At 44.8% G+C, this 20779-nt stretch overlaps 1 protein-coding gene across 6 annotated transcripts in view; it reads right to left on the reverse strand.

Annotated features, from left to right (window-relative positions):
- LOC138758497 (intercellular adhesion molecule 5-like) overlaps nt 1-17288 on the reverse strand; it is a 72309-nt gene extending 55021 nt beyond the window's left edge. For all 6 annotated transcript variants that reach the window (XR_011354302.1, XM_069927475.1, XM_069927476.1 and 3 more), the window contains exons 1-2: nt 17091-17288; nt 13971-14246 (exon numbers count right to left, since the gene is read on the reverse strand). Coding sequence is in view for 5 of the 6 variants with exons in the window: in XM_069927475.1 (XP_069783576.1) it covers nt 13971-14246; nt 17091-17145 (331 nt within the window). In the remaining variant the exon portion in view is untranslated. The remainder of the gene's footprint in view (nt 1-13970; nt 14247-17090) is intronic.
- Between the last annotated feature and the right edge of the window lie 3491 nt (nt 17289-20779).

Consider the following 20779-nt stretch of genomic DNA (forward strand, 5'->3'; position numbering starts at 1 on the left):
TTCCCGCTGGAAGACCGCGACACCATTTGTGACCCCGAATGGTACCCTGAGAAATTGATATAGCCGCCCATTCGCTTCAAAGGCCGTGAATGGTCGGTCCTCGCAGCGGATCGGGAGCTGGTGGTAGGCCGAACGTAGGTCAATAGTGGAGAAAATGCGGTACTGGGCGATCTGGTTCACCACATCCGTGATGCGTGGCAGGGGGTACGCATCCAGGAGTGTGAAGCGGTTAATGGTCTGGCTATAGTCGACCACCATCCGTAGTTTTTCCCCATTCTTGACAACCACCACCTGGGCACTCCAGGGGCTTGAACTGGGTTCGATGATGCCCTCATCCAGCAATCTACGCACCTCACTCCTAATGAATTGCCTGTTTTCGTAACTATATTGCCGACTTTTGGTGGCCACAGGCTTCCAGCCAGGGGTGAGGTTTGCGAAGAGTGCTGGCGGGGCAATCCGGAGTGTGGAAAGGCCGCAGGATTGGCACCGGGGCACGGGGGCGGGTTGCTCGGGTGCTTCGGGAGTGGGGCGATGGCAGACCGAGAGGGGGGCGTGGGGTCCCCCAAAGTGTAGGGACACCGTTTGGAACTGACACTGGAAGTCTAATCCCAGCAACACTGGGGCGCACAATTGGGGAAGGACGAATAATTTAAAGTGGGTGACCGTCACGCCCTGTACTTCCAGCGTGGCGATGCAATACCCCTTTATCCCAGTCGAGTGCGACCTCGTCGCTAATGAGATCCTCTGGGTAGTGGGGATAATGTCAAGTCCCCAACGGAGGGCCAGATCTGGCTGGATAAAACTGTCAGTTGACCCAGAGTCAAATAAGCAATTGGTGTAGTGTCCATGCACTTTAATCAGTTCCATTGCTCTGGTGAGGGGATGAGAGCATTGCTGGTTTAATGTTATTGAAGCAGTTGACAGGCGAGTTTTGCGCGATGACGTCACGCAACGGGATGACGTCACGCAACGGGATGACGTAGTCAACGCTCGAGGAGCAGGTTGGAGAACCTCCCGGAAGTGCTGTTGTGGCGGGTGAATGGTAAGTAGTGGGGTTTGTAGTTGCTCGCGATCGGCGGTCGGGCCCTGGCGGTCGTCAGCGATGGACGCTAGGGTGAGCACCTGGTTGGCCGCGGGGGTGGCTGCGGCGGCGGTAGCGTCGGCCCCGGGGGTGTCTGTGGCGGCAGCAGCAGCGGCGGTAGCGTCGGCCCCGGGGGTGTCCGTGGCGGCGGCAGCAGCGGCTGTAGCGTCGGCCCCGGAGGTGTCCGTGGCGGCGGCAGCAGCGGCGGTAGCGTCGGCCCCGGGGGTGTCCGTGGCGGCGGCGGCAGCAGCGGCGGTAGCGTCGGCCCCGGGGGTGGCTGTGGCGGCGGCAGCAGCGGCGGTAGCGTCGGCCCCGTGGGTGTTCGTGGCGGCGGCAGCAGCGGCGGTAGCGTCGGCCCCGGGGGTGGCTGTGGCGGCGGCAGCAGCGGCGGTAGTGTCAAGTGGTCCGCACGGGGGCGAGAGGCAGGCCATCACCATGGTTGCGACGGTGGGATGCCCCTTCCGGGTTCGGCGTCTCCGTGACGTCAGGCGTTGCCGTGCAGGGGAGCCCTCGCTCTCATTGGACGAGAGCTCTGGGGAAGAAGAGTTTGAATGGGATAGTGGCGGTTGAGCTTCACACGAGGCACTGTGTTTGCTGGCAGCCATTTTAGACCTACAGACTGCAGCAAAGTGGCCGTTTTTAAGGCACTTCTGGCACCTGGCTTTTCTTGCTGGGCTTGTCCCTCCCGCAGAAATAACATTTCGGGTTCGCACGGGGCAGGGTAGCAGCAGCCGACAGGCCGTCAGGGGTAGGGTAGAAGGGCACTCTACTCACATCAGAACGAGGGGTCCAGTCCCTAGAGAGCTCGGTGGACTTTAAGGCTGCATCCTCCATTGTGATTGCAATCCGGGCCACGTCCTCTAGTTTTTCTACCCCTTGTTCGAGCAAACGCAGCCTCACTTCGTTCGATCGGAGCCCGGCCACATAGGCGTCCCGGACGAGGTCGCTAGTGATCTCGGCAGCAGTTTTGTCCACACAGTTACAGTCCTTGCCCAATGCCTTTAATACTTGTAAATATGCCCTGCTGGACTCGCCGGGCTGTTGCTTCCTCGACGCAAGCATGAGCCGGGCATGAACTCTGTTCACCGGTTGATCATACAGTTCCTTCAGTACCTTTATGGCTGCGGTGTAAGTGGTCTCATCCTGGATGTTCTCGTAGACTCTCAAGGACACCATAGACAGCAATGCTGTTAGACGCTGGTTATCCTCCTCTACCTGAATGAATCTCAGGAAGTTTTCAAAGTTCAGCAGCCAGAACTTAAAGGCTTTGAAGGCTGTAGCTGACTGTGGGTCGATATCAAGTTTTTCTGGCCGAGTTAAACGCTCCATCCCTTTCAAAAAAAATTCTTTTTGCTAATAAAATTGTAGAGCTCGTCGAAAGAACCAAAGACTTGTTGATCCAAACCAAGGCTTTTATTAGCAAAAGACCGGAGCTCTTCACAGGTGGCCGACCAGTCCGGAATGATCCGACCTGGCTAGGGACACACCCCTTTAAGGCCCAAACAATAGGTGTGGCTTAGCTCTCAGCCAATCGCTGTAAGCACAGTCTAGATACAGTAACTATATACACTATGTACATTGGTGATAGATCTGTACTATCACACTTACTATCCTTTTGCTCTTAATATACCTATGGGATTTTTCTTCACATTGTCTGCCAAAGCAATCTCATGTCTTCTTTTAGCCTTCTAGATTTCTTTCTTGGGGTTTTCTTGCATTTTTTAAATACTCCTCAAGTACCTCATTTGCTCCATGTTGCCTATATCTCACTCTTCCTCTGAACCAGATCCCCAATATCCCTCAAGAACCAAGGTTCCCTATACCTGTTAGCCTTGCAGGAACTTACAATCTCTGTACTCTCAAAATTTCACCTTTAAAGGTCTCCCACTTGCCATATCCTTGCCTAAAAACAACTTACCTCAATCCATGCATTCAAGATCCTTTCTCCAATCTAGAATCTCCACCCAAGGGCCAGACCAATCCTCACAAAATGTTCCCCTACATATACTTGTCACCTATCTTGCGTTGTTCCCTAATAGGAGATTTAGTTAGTACCTCTATATATTGATTTAGAACACTTTCCTGCGGGGGGTACATGGCATGATGGTATAGGAGGGAGACATGAGAAGACACCTTTCCCGACAGAACTACTTAAAACCCAGCCTTAAAAAGTTTTTTAAAAAAATAACACAATACAAAGAATTTTTAAAATTATTGTCGGCAGTAATAATGAGGGAAACAAAACTACAGGCTGTGAGAAAAATGATTCTGAAGCAAATAGCAAGTACTGAAGACTTTGGGCCTACCTTGGCGATGGAGCCTGGAGACTTGATTCTCTTCCCCCGAGATCGACACGACAGCCTCTAACGAAGGTACAGGTGACTCTAACCCCACCTCCCTCGAGTACCGGGGAAGATGGGGCTGGAGTTCGGAAGCATCAGGTTCTTCCTCCTGAACTACAGGAGCAGACATGCATGCGTGGACATCCGCGCATGCGCGCTGTACAAACCAATTATCTCTGCGGCGAGGTGGGTGGGGTGAAACTGGACTGCCAAGGGGATGGCCTAGCCCTGCAGACAGGTTGAACAATCGTCTACTTCAATGGAGGAAGAAGAGGAAGATATTGTTGGGATTGCAGAAGAGGAGGAAACTTTACCGGTGACTGAAGAAGAGGAGACAGTTTATATATCAGGGTAGGACCTCAGCTCAACCTGTCCAGCATGCTGAAAGTAAACCTGGGCCTGCAACTCCTTATTATGCAGACTCAGCAAGTCAATTTGTAATATTAACTAAACAAATTCAAACACTGTCAACTCAAATGAGCCAGGGTTTTTCATGTCTCAAGGATCAGTTTGAAACGAAATGCAGTAGTATGAAGGATGAAGCTGGTGGACAAAATCCAGATTAAATTTCAGAAAATTGAAGATGATTTTCATAATTGTCAAAATGATGTGGAACAATGTAAAGAAATGGTGGCTAAGATGGAGGATTCTTTTACTGCTTGGGAGGAACAAAGAAGTGATTTGTTAAAGAAAACTGATGTTTTGGAAAATCAAAGTTGCAGAAATAATGTTAGGATTGTTGTTTGCCTGAAGTATTTGAAGGCGCAGATCCAGTGCAGTTTTTTCGGAAATGGACTCCTGACGTTTTGGGAAAAGATTACTTTCCAAATGCTTTGGAGTTGGATAGAGCTCATCGAAGTATTAGAAAGAAGCCTTTCCCTGGCTAACCGCCATGCTCTAATCTAATCAGGATAAAGAAATTATTTTGAGAGTCGCAGTATAAAATGCAAGAAAACATCAGACTTTTTGTCGGTCGTGAATAATAGAGGAGTTTTTTTAAGCAGATCTGAGTCGAACTATTATTAAGCGATGTAAGGAGTTCAATCCTACTAAAGCTGTATTATGGAAAAAAGGATATAAATTTGCTTTTAGATATCTTGCTATTCTCAAGGTTTTCTATGGAGATTTTCAAACATTTTTTTTTACCAATGAAGATGACGCTCTTTTATTTTCATTGCCTGAAAATAAGCAGAAGGGGAGTCAACTGAAGCCAGCTCAAGAAGAGAGCAAGAAGGGTTCACTGAAGGTGGAAAGCCGTGAATTAACTGAAATTGATGATCAAATTAATAGAAGCTTAACATACTTGAAATGTTTTTGAGTATTGTTCTTTGTTTAATTGTTCTGTTCGGGGGAGGTGGTTTTGTTTATCTCTCCTTCCAAAGTCATCGGCCACTTGGAAGTGTAGGTCACTTCCCATAATATGGGGGGGGGGTTAGTACTACATTTAGCGGTGTTTTATTTTTTTGTTGGGGATTTTTTTCTTTTAAGGGTTTCTTTCTTTTCTATCAAGGAGATGTATTTTATTTTGCAGATTAGCCATGGATTGGGGCCTCATCACTGCGGGCAGTTGAGGTTTGACGTTTACAGTTTTAAATATGATAGTGGCATTTAATGTTAATGTGTTCAATAATCCAATTAAGAGAAAGAGGGTCTTGGCTTATATTAAAAAATTGAAAGTAGATATTTCTTTTTTTTAACAAGTGACTCATTTGACCAAGAAGGAGCACCAAAAGGATTGGGTTGGTCAAGTTATAGCTTCTTCTTTTAATTCTAAACTGGGAGGTGTTGTTATTTGGATTAATAAGAAGTTGTGCTTTAAACTAGATTTTGTTATTAGTGATTCAGTTGGCAGACCTCTTGTTGTAAATTGTCAAATTTATTTGGAATTTTGGACACTTATGAATTTGCTCCAAATGTAGAGGATGAGAAATTTATTCAAGATTCATTTCTTAATATGGCGCAAGTACATGAAAGATGATGATTGGAGGGGATTTTAATTGTTGTTTTCACCCATTATTAGATAAATCTCCAAAAATAGTGGCTAGACTAAATTGGGAAAACAAATTTTAACATTAATGAAGGAAATGCCACACCCCAAAAGTTAAATAAATGGTATCCAGCAGTATCAGACAGATGTTTTCGCTGTAAGAAGGAAACGGGAACAACAGTACATGCAATTTGGGCATGTGAGAAAGGGGAAAAGTTTTGGGAAGATCTAAATCAGGTATTAAATAAAATCACAAAAAGCAACATACCAAAAAATCCAGAGATCTTTCTTCTAAGTAATATAAGAAGTAAAGAACTTGGACTCGATTTGGATGGAGCACAAAAAACATTTATTATGATAGCCTTAGCTGTAGCAAAAAAAAAATGTATTATGTCAACCTGGAAATTAAAAGATAACCTGAGAATACAGCAATGGTACATAGAAATGAATAAATGTATTCCACTGGAAAAAATAACATATAATTTAAGAAATAACATCACAGTATTCGAAAAAAATTGGGAACCGTACATGGAACACAACAGAGAAGTTCTACCGAGGACCTCCACCTCCTAAAATGACAGAAGGAGAAGAAGACGAAATGAACTGACCCAGTATGTAAAAGTAGATTACACAAATTTCTTGTTTATTTTCATTGTGTGATGACATTGTTGAATGGGTTTAATGTATATCTGTTGAACGTTGAGTGGGTGGGGAGGCGGGGTGAAGGAGGGAGGGAAGGGAGGGGGGAAAGGGGAGAAAATGACACTGTGTATATTCAAGAGGGAAATGTTGTGTGTATTTTGGTCAGTATGGTTCATAGTGTGAAAATAAAATTAAAAAAAAAGGAAATGAATTTAGTCAATATTTGGAGAATGAATCCTAAGGAGAAAGATTTTTCATTTTACTCATTTTAATATGATCCTTATTCTAGAATAGATTATTTTATTATCGACTCAATTGCAAGTATGTATAATATCTGCTGACTATAAAAGTAGAACAATGTCAGACCATACCTTTTTATTAATAACTTTTACAGGTTCAGAAAAAATAGACACTACATATAGATGGAAATTTAATTCTTCATTGTTAAGAAATCTTGCGTTTTGTAATTTTATAAGAGATCAAATGGAGCATTATTTAAAAATAAATACAGATTCGCCTGATAGTAAATTTGTTTTGTGGGATGCTTTAAAAGAATATTTAAGAGGATAAATTATTCATTTTTAACTAAAATTAAGAAACAGTATTCTAGTGAAGTTGATAAGTTGGAGGAGAGAAAATTTAGAAAAAGATATATAGAACAACTCAACAGAGTTATCAATATATAGTTGATAAATAAAAAAATTGCACTATAATACATTACAGACATAAAACAGAGAAATTATTACAAAGAACTAGTCTAAAATATTATGAATTAGGGGAAAGAGCCCATAAAGTATTAGCGTGGCAATTAAAGACAGAACAGGTTTCTAGAACAATTAATCCAATTAGAAAATATTCAAAAATTACATATAAACCTCAAGATATAAATGATGCTTTTAAGGAATTTTATATTAAATTATATACATCTGAATCTGAAAATGATGGTTAAAATTGATAATTTTTTAGCTGAACTCCAGTTACCTTTTTTATATATTCGAGAATGTAATGAATTGGTCTCTTTCTTTACTCTAGAGAAATTATAGAAGCACAAATGATAAATCTCCTGGTGAAGATGGATTTACATTGGAATTTTATAAAATATTTCAGGACTTATTAATGCCTTTATTGAAACAAGCGATGGAGGTTCATTCTTTACCAGATTCTTTTTCTATGACAATTATAACAGTTATTCTTAAGAAAGATAGAGATCCATTAAAAACCGGATCTTATGGACATATTTTTCTGTTAAATGTTGATTATAAAATTGTAACTAAGGTTCTTAGAAATAGACTGGTGAAATATTTAGTGCATTTGAACTATGCTGGATTTATTAAAAATAGTTACTCGGCAGATAATGTTGCAAAATTAATTAGTTAGATTCATACTTCATTCATTCTCAGAAGAAATCCAACTTACCAATGGTCTTATCATTAGATGCTGAAAGGGCATTTTATAGGTTAGAATGAAGTTTTTTATTTGAAGAATTGGACGAGTTTAGGTTTGGACCAATGTTTATGGATTGGATTGAATCTTTGTATAAAAACACTTCTGCCAGAGTGGTGACAAATGGCCAAATATCATCATCGTTTTTATTAGAAAGATCTACAAGATAAGGCTGCCCTTTGTCCCTGCATTGTTTGCATTAGCTATTGAACCTTTAGTTCAATTGATGACAAGATGTTAACATTAACGGTATTAAAGTTCATTCTGAGGAATTTAAGATTAATTTATTTGCTGATGGCATTTTGATTTATTTAACAGAATCCCAAAGTTCTTTAAAATCATTATATGAAAGATTGAAGCAGTATGTAGAAATATCTGGTTATAAAATTAATTGGGATAAAAGTGAGATTATGCTGTTAATTGACGCTGATTATAATTACTGTAAAAAAAAGTTGTTCAATTTAAATAATCAGATCAAATTAAATATTTAGCTATTAGAATTAATAAGAATCCAGATCATTTATGAGTTAAATTATCTACTTTTATTCCATAAAATTAAAAATGACTTAAACAGATGGAAATATGTACCTATAACATTAATAGGTAGAGTTAATTGTATTAAGATGAATATTTTTCCTAGAATACAATATATTTTCCAATCTATTCCTTACAAATATCCTCAAAAGTTTTTTAAAGATTTGAATTCTATAGTTAGGAAAATTTTGTGGAAAGGTAAAATGGATAGAGTATCTTTACAACAATTAACTTAGATACAATTAACTTAATTAACTTACAACAATGAATTTAGAGGTTTACAGCTTCTGAATTCTCAAAATTATTATAAAGTGGCACAGCTGAGGTTTATTAATAGAATGAGTTGGAAAATTCATTGATAGGGGTAAATATTGATGAGGAAAAAAATGGAGCATTTATAAATGGAATTTTGTTATTGTCTATTCATAATCTACCTATTTTGGGACATTTAATTGAGTTAATACGATAAATGAAGAAATGGGTACACGGGAAAATCTCAGGTAAAACACCCTTATATCAGAATAAATCTTTATCTTTTACTCTTAATAATCAGTTTCTGAAAATATGGGATCAGAAAGGGATTAAAACTGTACAAGACTGTTATGAAGCTGGTTATTTTAGTTCTTTCCAAAGAATGAAGGAAAAATATTATTTTCATATCGATCCTATATGTGATAAATGTCAATTGGAAATAGCTTCCCTTACACATATGTTTTGGTTCCGTCCCTCTTTACAGAATTATTGGAAGGAAATTTTTTCCATTATATCTACCGTTTTGAATATTGATTTACAACCACATCCCATTACTGCAATTTTTGGATTACCTATGATAGATTTGACTTATTTATCTCTTCCTGCGGATCGTATGATTGCTTTTCTTACACTAATGGCTAGAAGATCTATACTATTGAATTGGAAAGAGGTTAATCCTCCCACTGTTTTCCAATGGTTTACCCAAACTATACTATGTTTAAATTTAGAGAAAATTAGAAACTCTGTCTATGAATCCCCTTCTAAGTTTGAGTTAACCTGGCAACCATTTATTCAATATTTTCATTTGTGGTGAGTTGATCTGGCTCTGTTTTCTTTTTATGATTATGTATGATAATTGGGCTGTTAGATGAGATCGGAGTGATCAGCGTGGTTTAGCTATATCGGTAGGTATTTTTTTTTAAGTTTTTAATTCAGATTTGTTTTTTCTTCCTTTTTGGGGTTTTTTTCTCTCTTTTTTTATATATTTTTATTAATTATATCATTTTTTTCAGAGATAGTTCATACTCTAAACTGATCTAAATTTTTTTTTTTATGATATATTTTTATTCTGCAATATTATTGTTTAATATCTCTGTATTAATTCGTTATTTACTATGTATTTTTCATATCTCTTTGAACTGTATGTGTTTATAAATTATAATAATAATAAAAAGATTGGAAAAGAAAGAAAGAAGTTCGAGCTTTATTATTGGATAATTTTGGACATACTTTATGGTTGCTAAGACGGTCAAAATGTGAAATTTTGCTATGTAAGGTGCAAAGAAAAATCCTGTATCTGAAATATATTTGTGTGATAGTACAGATCTATCACCAATGTACATAGTGCATATAGTTACTGTATCTAGACTGTGCTTACAGCGATTGGCTGAGAGCTAAGCCACGCCTATTGTCTGGGCATTAAAGGGTTGTGTCCCTAGCCAGGTCGGATCATTCTGGACTGGTCGGCCACCTGTGAAGAGCTCCTGTCTTTTGCTAATAAAAGCCTTGGTTTGGATCAACAAGTCTTTGATTCTTTCAACGAGCTCTACAATTTTATTAGCAAAAAGAATTTTTTTTGAAAGGGATGGAGCGTTTAACTCGGCCAGAAAAACTTGATATCGACCCACAGTCAGCTATAGCCTTCAAAGCCTTTAACTTCTGCCTGCTGAACTTTGAAAACTTCCTGAGATTCATTCAGGTAGAGGAGGATAACCAGCGTCTAACAGCATTGCTGTCTATGGTGTCCTTGAGAGTCTACGAGAACATCCAGGATGAGACCACTTACACCGCAGCCATAAAGGTACTGAAAGAACTGTATGATCAACCGGTGAACAGAGTTCATGCCCGGCTCGTGCTTGCGTCGAGGAAGCAACAGCCCAGCGAGTCCAGCAGGGCATATTTACAAGTATTAAAGGAGTTGGGCAAGGACTGTAACTGCGTGGACAAAACTGCTGCCGAGATCACAAACGATCTCGTCTGGGATGCCTATGTGGCCGGGCTCCGATTGAATGAAGTGAGGCTGCGCTTGCTCGAGCAAGGGGTAGAAAAACTAGAGGACGTGGCCCGGATTGCATTCACAATGGAGGATGCAGCCTTAAAGTCCACCGAGTTCTCTAGGGACTGGACTCCTCGTTCTGATGTGAGTAGAGTGCCCTTCTACCCTACCCTACCACTGATGGCCTGTCGGCTGCTGCTACCCTGCCCCGTGAGAACCCAAAGTGTTATTTCTGCGGGAGGGACAAGCACAGCAGGTCCCAGTGCCCAGCAAGAAAAGCCAGGTGCCAGAAGTGCCTTAAAAAGGGCCACTTTGCTGCAGTCTGTAGGTCTAAAATGGCCGCCGGCAAACACAGTGCTTCGTGTGAAGCCCAATCGCCACTATCCCATTCAAACTCTTCTTCCCCAGAGCTCTCATCCAATGAGAGCGAGGGCTCCCCTGCACGGCAACGCCTGACATCACGGAGACGCCGAACCCGGAAGGGGCAGCCCACCCTCGCAACCATGGTGTTGGCCTGCCTCTCGCCTCCGTGTGGAACACTCAACCCGGCCTCAGTCCCGACTGTGGCAACCGCTGCTACTGCCGCCGCCACAGACACCCCTGGGGCCGACGCTACCGCTGCTGCTGCCGCCGCCACAGCCACCCCCACGGCCAACCAGGTACTCACCCTAGCGTCCATCGCTGATGACCGCCGGGGCCCGACCGCCACAACCTACGACCTACCCACCACCAACCGCGAGCAACTACAAACCCCACTACTTACCTTACACTCCATCCGCTCCCTCCTATGTACCGCAACAAATGCCACCCCTCACAAAAGGATGTTCCTTTTCCTGAGGAAATCCGAATCAGGAACCACTGTACCGGCATGGCTCACCGTCCCTGGCCCCGTCCTTTTGCGAAGCCACGTCCGGCACTCAAAGAACGACCCCTTGGTCGACCGAGTGACTCTACTCCACGTGAAGCCACATTACGCCTACGTTGAGTTCCCAGACGGGCAGGAGGACATTGTTTCGGTGTGGGACCTAGGTCAGGACGCGGTAGACCCAGCAAACCCCCCAACCCAACCTTCCCCAACTCGTTATTCCCCAGGCCCCGTGCCACAACAGAAGGACCAACAGCTCCCCAATGACCTGGGCCACCCTGCCGACAATACGACTGGGGAATTGAGTGAAGGAGCAGTCGCACCCGACTGGCGACACCACTCCAGCGACCCCAATCCCGGCACCACGGCGGTCACGCCGGATGGTCAGACCCCCTGACCTCTACAGTCCTTAACCTACCCCTTCCTTTCATTCTCTCCCTCGTTTTTTTTCCCAGGGTCAGTTCTCCAAGAAGGGGTGAATGTGATAGTACAGATCTATCACCAATGTACATAGTGTATATAGTTTCTGTATCTAGACTGTGCTTACAGCGATTGGCTGAGAGCTAAGCCAAGCCTATTGTCTGGGTCTTAAAGGGTTGTGTCCCTAGCCAGGTCGGATCATTCCGGACTGGTCGGCCACCTGTGAAGAGCTCCTGTCTTTTGCTAATAAAAGCCTTGGTTTGGATCAACAAGTCTTTGATTCTTTCGACGAGCTCTACAATTTGTTATTACAGAATAAGATGCCTAGGATATAGATTAGTCAAGATTAAAGTTGGAAAAAGATTTGGGAATATTAATTGATCAAGAAGATTGGAGAAATTTATGTAAAGATGGTGTGATTAAGATAGTTAATGTGAGATTATAATTATAATTTTGTACATCAGTTGTATTTAACTCCTCAAAAAACTAAAGAGATATAATTTAATTTCTTCATATTTATGTTTTAGATGTCATAAGGAAATAGGTTCTTTTTTACATTTGACCTGGTTATGTGATACTGTTAAATTTTTAGAGTATGTTTTAAAGATTCAGTTATCGATGGACCCAACATTATTTTTATTAGGTAATGTTAAAATGTTGAGTTTGAAATTGAGGTTAACCAGGTATCAAAATTCATTGTTAAGATTAGCAATGCCTGTAGCAAGAAAATGTAGAGCAATTACTTGGAAAACTTAGACTGACTTGGGTTTGCAACGATGGCATATAGAATTGAGATCATATATTCCATTAGAAAAAAAATAATTTATATGATAATTATCTATTTTTTTGGAACGTAGGAAGCCCTTATTTGGATTATATGGGTTTAAAATGTTGAATTCCCTAACTGTGCATTATGGTGATGTAGTTAGTGATGGTTTGAACCTCCTTTTTCTCTCTTCTTTCTTTGGGGTTTGGGTTTGGAGGGAGAGGGAGGGGTGATATGGTGTATGGGGGGATTAGTATATATACCACTTGTATTCCTTTTATATAATCCATTCTATTTGAATGTATTGATTTAAATAAAGTATTTAAAAAAAGAACACTTTCCTGAACACATTTGACAAACTCCAAGCCATCCAGCCCTTTGATAGTATGGGAGTCCCAATCAATATGTTTAAAGTTTAAAAATCTCCTTCTATCACAACTTTATCTTTCCTGGAACTGTCTGCTCTCTCTCTACAGATATGCTCCTCCAATTCTCTCTATTGGGCAGTCAATACGACAACCCTCTGAGTGTGGTCATACCTTATTCTGTTCCTCAGTCTCTCCTTTTCTTTGTCTTCACATGTCCAACTCAATTGCCCATTCAGCTGCTACTGTATTTGCTGAGTCTCTCCTTTTGGAGAGTGCCCAGATGAAAAATCAAGTGCTGTTCCTCCAACAAGAAAACTGGGGAATTGCTTCGCTGAGAACCTTTGCTCTGTCCGCATCCATGACAGTGTCTAATCACTTTAACTCCGTGCCCCACTCCCATATCTATCCATGTCCTCATGTACTGTCCCACCAAGACTACTTGTACATTGGAGGAACAACTCTTGATTTCCTGTCTGGGCACTCTCCAGCTGATGGCATTGAGATCGACTTTGCAGTTCCTGCTTGCCTACTCTCTTTTCTCCCTCCCTGCCCCACCCATCTGTCTTCTTACCTCCAGCTCCCCACCCCCTTCCCTCTCCATTCACAGAGCCATCCATACTCCCCCTGCTTGATGGTGTGCCCTCCCTCCTTTACCACCTCCTGCTAGTGGGACCGTGCTTCTGTTCCTCACCCACCACCATTTTGTTCGCGTGCTGGCCAACATTTTTTCATAGTTTGATGAAGGGCTCAAGCCTGAAACATTGGTTCTGTATCTTTATCTTTGCTACATAAAGGACACTGTTTGACCAGCTGAGTTTCTCCAGCTTTGTGCTTTTATTTCAACCACGGTATCTACAGACTTTTGTGTTTTACCTCCGAAAGAAAGAAATTGACCTATCGCACCAAACAAACATTGTTATAGCGAGGCTCAGCTGTGGCCTTTGGTTGACCCACAGGATTGAGACACTAACTCTGTGATTCAGTGAATTGTTCCGACACCTTGCACTGTGATACGGCAGCAGGTATTTCTCGACCTGAGGCCAAGGTTGCCTGAACTCTGTCTCAATTTCTGTCAAATGGTCTCTGTTCAATGTTATTCCCTGAACCTGCCTCAGACAGTGATCTAACTGTGTGATCGCAAGCTGTGAACCCAGTTCATCTCACCTCCTACATGGCAGTATCATCATGTGTACATTTATCAGACAATTTTATTTCCTGTATTTCATCCGGTTATGTTCGCTATTAGATGTGTTAGATCAAGATATTTCACTTACTGTACACTGTGACCACCACTTTGCTTTCCTTATGGTGATCATTTTCAGATGGGCAAATTACACTGCAAGGCACTGTGAAATCCCATTTCTCGACCTTCGGGAATTGATCTGTGATCCATTTATCATTGTTAATTCTTTTGGGGTTTATCCCTGGTTTATGCTCCACAACGAACTTTGGGTCTTTACATGTTGTATTGCAGGTCACTTCCAGAGCTTGTCCAAATTCCACGGCTAAGGAGGAGGTTTGCACCCAAACCTCAAATCCATCCACATTCACTGCCAGAGAAACACAGGGAAATACAAAAACATTTGAGTGTGGTCCTGGATGATGTTCCGTTCTCCTTATCAAACACTGGGTATACTCTCCTTTGAGGGAACGAAAAGGTTCACCAGACTAATTCCTGAGATGGCAGGACTGTCAAACGAGAAGAGATTTGGTTGACAGACCTCTTTTCATGAAATGTACAAATTTAGGCCAGATCTTGTCAGGCTGAAACAGGATGGATGTTTCCTTGGGCTTAGGATGCATTAAAACCATGGGCCAAAGGTTTTAAATTTTAATTAAACAAATTTTTTTTAGACATACAGCATAGTAACAGGCCCACCAACCTGCGCCGCCCAGATACACCCTACAACCCCCCACGGTACGTTTTGAATGACGGGAGGAAACAACGCGGATGCAGGAAGAACAAACTTCTTACATTGTGAAGGGTGGCGCTGTAACAGTGGCACCCCTCACAAAGGGAGAAAAAAAGGTTCTGAGAGTTATTGCGAAATATCCTCATGTCACAAGATGGTGGTGGCCAGGTGGTGAAGAAGAACACTATTCAGTGCAGCTGGCTTCAAAATTCCGGTTTATTGTCAGAGTACCACGTACAATTCTGAGATTCTTTTTCCTGCAGGTGAGGCAGAATTTCTATTTATCATTAGGGCAAAAAACTGTGTTAAAGAAAAGATCTGTGCACAAAAGAGAGAAATGTAAACAAGAAGGAGGCTCATACAAACTGCAATACAGAAAACTAATATTTAATAATAAATGTGCAATGTTTGAGTCAATACACGAGTCCCTGATTGAGTTTGCTGTCGAGGAGTCTGACGATGGACGGGTAGCAGCTGTTCCTGAACCTGGTAGTGCGAATCTTGCGGCACCTCCACCTCTTTCCTGATGGCATCAGTGAGAACAGAGCTTGTGCTGGGTGGTGTGGATCCTTGATGATCGCTGCTGCTCTCCCACACTCCATCTCTGTCCATTTCCATTCAATATCCACAAATGACTGTTTACCATAATTATTGTTCTTTCATGTTCAAATGAAACATAGATCTCAGTTATGACAACACTGCTGCATTCTAAAATTCATGGGTTTCACCTGACTAGTACTGCAGAGATATTCCAAATTAATGGAAGAAATCATCTGATGGAAAGTTTGATCTTTCCATTCATTTGCACTGAGCAACTCTTCTGCGCTCAGACTAAGTAGGAGCATCCCCGCACACACTCACAATGATCAGAATCAGAATTTATTGTCCTAAGTATGTCAGGAAACTCGCTGTTTTGTGGCATCACAGTGAATGTCTTTGGTCCATTGATCATTCAGGAATCTGATGGCAGCGGGGAAGAAGCTGCCCCTGTGCCTCTGAGTGCTCGTATTCAGGCTCCTGAACCTTTCCCCCCCCCACTCCGATGGTAGCAGAGTGAAGAGGGTGTGGCCTGGGTGGTGGTGGGGGGAGTCCTCAAGGACAGAGGCTGCTTTCTGAAGACACTGCTTCTTGTCGATGCCCTCAGTGGAGTGAAGTCTGGTGCCTGTGATGTCGCAAGCCGGGTTAACAACCCTCTGGAGTTTTTTCCCCCTGTCCCGAGCGTTGACACCAGACAGTGATATAACCAGCCTGAATGCCCTCCACTGTACACCTGTAGTTTTCAAGAGTCTTAAGTGTCATTCCAAACCTCCTGAAACTCCTCACAAAGGAGACAAGGAGACCCCACTCTAACTAATTCCAGGTGGTACATTTCCCTCTGTTCCTTGCCAACCCATGACTACCTCAATGATTTTTGAATGTGCCTTTGCCACGTTTTGGCCTTATCTACCAGTGCGCTGTACTTGGGAGGAGAAGTCTGTTCACAAATAGCCAGAGGAGCAAAATACCGCTTCTCCTGCCCTGCCTCTCCCACCTTGCCTGGCCCACCTTGCCTGTCCCGCCTACTTCTCCTGCCCACCTGCTTCTCCCGCCCACCTGCTTCTCCCGCCCACCTGCTTCTCCCGCCCACCTGCTTCTCCCGCCCACCTGCTTCTCCCGCCCACCTGCTTCTCCCGCCCACCTGCTTCTCCCGCCCACCTGCTTCTCCCGCCCACCTGCTTCTCCCGCCCACCTGCTTCTCCCGCCCACCTGCTTCTCCCGCCCACCTGCTTCTCCCGCCCACCTGCTTCTCCCGCCCACCTGCTTCTCCCGCCCACCTGCTTCTCCCGCCCACCTGTCCTGCCTGCCTCTCCCACCCACCCTACCACCCCGCTTGCCTCTCCCTCTCCCACCCACCCTGCTCCACCCAACTGAGCACCTGCCCGCACACAGTCGACGAGGCCCCCGCGCTCACATTTCCAGCTTTTATTCCAGATTTCCAACAACTTCAGCCCCATTGATTTTCCCTCCTTCCGCCTGCCCTGCCGCCCTTTGGCCATCGTGCCGGAGTGTCCTCTGCGAGCAGGGTCGCCGCCGCTGCTCCGAGCGCTCCCAAAGAAGGCGGACCTCGGCGAGCGGAGCCCTCGGGCCGCGGCCAGACGCCCATTCCCGGGATGGCCCTCGACTTGCCGCGAAGCGGACCGAAACCATGTTTCCCGACGCACGGGGAGGGGGGGGGGGGGGTGAGGTGGGGCTGGGGGGGATGTGAATTTAAACCTAATTCCTGAACGGGGCAAAGAGTTTGTTCGGCGGCGGCTTTTAATGTTTTAACCCCTTCCCCGCCATTCACTCAAACAATGAGCAACGTGAAATTAGTTTCACTTTCCCAAAAGATAACGAAAGGAACCAAATAACGGGGTTGCGATCGTTCAAACTCGATTTAATTCCACCTGATAATCCAAATGTATCCAGACTATATTCATTACATTAAAAATAACCACTTACTTGTTGCGACGAGGAGTAACATGAAAGGTGAAACACATCTACACCAGAAACTCATTCTCAGCAAATTGCACAGACAAAGATTTCCGAACTTTATTCACTTTCAACCAACTTCCAGTCACGAAATCGCCCACAAAGGCCTGGCTCCACTTTCCTGGCCGGTGCGGTCGATAAATGACTGGAGGAACCAACCCTTCCGGACAGGGCAGAAACAGAGGACTTCCCCTTGTCAATGCTTTGGTAGAACCACCTTCCTGTTTCACTGAGGCAGATACTGTGACACTGGGCTCACAGTGGGGAGAAGGTATAAAGGTGATGTACTGGGCTCACAGTGGGGAGAAGGTATAAAGGTGATGTACTGGGCTCACAGCGGGGAGAAGGTATAAAGGTGATGTACTGGGCTCACAGCGGGGAGAAGGTATAAAGGTGATGTACTGGGCTCACAGCGGGGAGAAGGGAAAAAGGTGATATACTGGGATCACAGCGGGGAGAAGGTATAAAGGTGATGTACTGGGCTCACAGCGGGGAGAAGGTATAAAGGTGATGTACTGGGCTCACAGCGGGGAGAAGGTATAAAGGTGATGTACTGGGATCACAGCGGGGAGAAGGTATAAAGGTGATGTACTGGGCTCACAGCGGGGAGAAGGTATAAAGGTGATGTACTGGGCTCACAGCGGGGAGAAGGTATAAAGGTGATGTACTGGGATCACAGCGGGGAGAAGTTATAAAGGTGATGTACTGGGCTCACAGCGGGGAGAAGGTATAAAGGTGATGTACTGGGCTCACAGCGGGGAGAAGGTATAAAGGTGATGTACTGGGCTCACAGCGGGGAGAAGGTATAAAGGTGATGTACTGGGATCACAGCGGGGAGAAGGTATAAAGGTGATGTACTGGGATCACAGCGGGGAGAAGGTATAAAGGTGATGTACTGGGCTCACAGCGGGGAGAAGGTATAAAGGTGATGTGCTGGGCTCACAGCGGGGAGAAGGTATAAAGGTGATGTACTGGGATCACAGCGGGGAGAAGGTATAAAGGTGATGTACTGGGCTCACCGCGGGGAGAAGGTATAAAGGTGATGTATTGGGCTCACAGCGGGGAGAAGGTATAAAGGTGATGTACTGGGCTCACAGCGGGGAGAAGGTATAAAGGTGATGTACTGGGCTCACAGCGGGGAGAAGGTATAAAGGTGATGTACTGGGCTCACAGCGGGGAGAAGGGAAAAAGGTGATATACTGGGATCACAGCGGGGAGAAGGTATAAAGGTGATGTACTGGGCTCACAGCGGGGAGAAGGTATAAAGGTGATGTACTGGGCTCACAGCGGGGAGAAGGTATAAAGGTGATGTACTGGGATCACAGCTGGGAGAAGGTATAAAGGTGATGTACTGGGCTCACAGCGGGGAGAAGGTATAAAGGTGATGTACTGGGCTCACAGCGGGGAGAAGGTATAAAGGTGATGTACTGGGATCACAGCGGGGAGAAGTTATAAAGGTGATGTACTGGGCTCACAGCGGGGAGAAGGTATAAAGGTGATGTACTGGGCTCACAGCGGGGAGAAGGTATAAAGGTGATGTACTGGGCTCACAGCGGGGAGAAGGTATAAAGGTGATGTACTGGGCTCACAGCGGGGAGAAGGTATAAAGGTGATGTACTGGGCTCACAGCGGGGAGAAGGTATAAAGGTGATGTACTGGGATCACAGCGGGGAGAAGGTATAAAGGTGATGTACTGGGCTCACAGCGGGGAGAAGGTATAAAGGTGATGTACTGGGCTCACAGCGGGGAGAAGGTATAAAGGTGATGTACTGGGCTCACAGCGGGGAGAAGGTATAAAGGTGATGTACTGGGCTCACAGCGGGGAGAAGGTATAAAGGTGATGTACTGGGCTCACAGCGGGGAGAAGGTATAAAGGTGATGTACTGGGCTCACAGCGGGGTGAAGGTATAAAGGTGATATACTGGGATCACAGCGGGGAGAAGGTATAAAGGTGATGTACTGGGCTCACAGCGGGGAGAAGGTATAAAGGTGATGTACTGGGCTCACAGCGGGGAGAAGGTATAAAGGTGATGTACTGGGATCACAGCGGGGAGAAGGTATAAAGGTGATGTACTGGGCTCACAGCGGGGAGAAGGTATAAAGGTGATGTACTGGGCTCACAGCGGGGAGAAGGTATAAAGGTGATGTACTGGGATCACAGCGGGGAGAAGGTATAAAGGTGATGTACTGGGCTCACAGCGGGGAGAAGGTATAAAGGTGATGTACTGGGATCACAGCGGGGAGAAGGTATAAAGGTGATGTACTGGGCTCACAGCGGGGAGAAGGTATAAAGGTGATGTACTGGGATCACAGCGGGGAGAAGGTATAAAGGTGATGTACTGGGCTCACAGCGGGGAGAAGGTATAAAGGTGATGTACTGGGCTCACAGCGGGGAGAAGGTATAAAGGTGATGTACTGGGATCACAGCGGGGAGAAGGTATAAAAGTGATGTACTGGGCTCACAGCGGGGAGAAGGTATAAAGGTGATGTACTGGGCTCACAGCGGGGAGAAGGTATAAAGGTGATGTACTGGGCTCACAGCGGGGAGAAGGTATAAAGGTGATGTACTGGGCTCACAGCGGGGAGAAGGTATAAAGGTGATGTACTGGGCTCACAGCGGGGAGAAGGTATAAAGGTGATATACTGGGATCACAGCGGGGAGAAGGTATAAAGGTGATGTACTGGGCTCACAGCGGGGAGAAGGTATAAAGGTGATGTACTGGGCTCACAGCGGGGAGAAGGTATAAAGGTGATGTACTGGGATCACAGCGGGGAGAAGGTATAAAGGTGATGTACTGGGCTCACAGCGGGGAGAAGGTATAAAGCTGATGTACTGGGCTCACAGCGGGGAGAAGGTATAAAGGTGATGTACTGGGATCACAGCGGGGAGAAGGTATAAAGGTAATGTACTGGGCTCACAGCGGGGAGAAGGTATAAAGGTGATGTACTGGGCTCACAGCGGGGAGAAGGTATAAAGGTGATGTACTGGGCTCACAGCGGGGAGAAGGTATAAAGGTGATGTACTGGGCTCACAGCGGGGAGAAGGTAAAAGGTGATGTACTGGGCTCACAGCGGGGAGAAGGTATAAAGGTGATGTACTGGGATCACAGCGGGGAGAAGGTATAAAGGTGATGTACTGGGCTCACAGCGGGGAGAAGGTATAAAGGTGATGTACTGGGCTCACAGCGGGGAGAAGGTATAAAGGTGATGTACTGGGATCACAGCGGGGAAAAGGTATAAAGGTGATGTACTGGGCTCACAGCGGGAGAAGGTATAAAGGTGATGTACTGGGCTCACAGCGGGGAGAAGGTATAAAGGTGATGTACTGGGCTCACAGCGGGGAGAAGGTATAAAGGTGATGTACTGGGCTCATGGGATAACAGCGGGGAGAAGGTATAAAGGTGATGTACTGGGCTCACAGTGGGGAGAAGGTATAAAGGTGATGTACTGGGCTCACAGTGGGGAGAAGGTATAAAGGTGATGTACTGGGCTCACAGCGGGGAGAAGGTATAAAGGTGATGTACTGGGATCACAGCGGGGAGAAGGTATAAAGGTGATGTACTGGGCTCACAGTGCGAAGAAGGTATAAAGGTGATGTACTGGGCTCACAGCGGGGAGAAGGAAAAAGGTGATGTACTGGGATCACAGCGGGGAGAAGG

This window comes from Narcine bancroftii, chromosome 3 (genome assembly GCF_036971445.1).
Source record: "Narcine bancroftii isolate sNarBan1 chromosome 3, sNarBan1.hap1, whole genome shotgun sequence".
In the NCBI taxonomy this organism is placed as follows: domain Eukaryota; kingdom Metazoa; phylum Chordata; class Chondrichthyes; order Torpediniformes; family Narcinidae; genus Narcine; species Narcine bancroftii.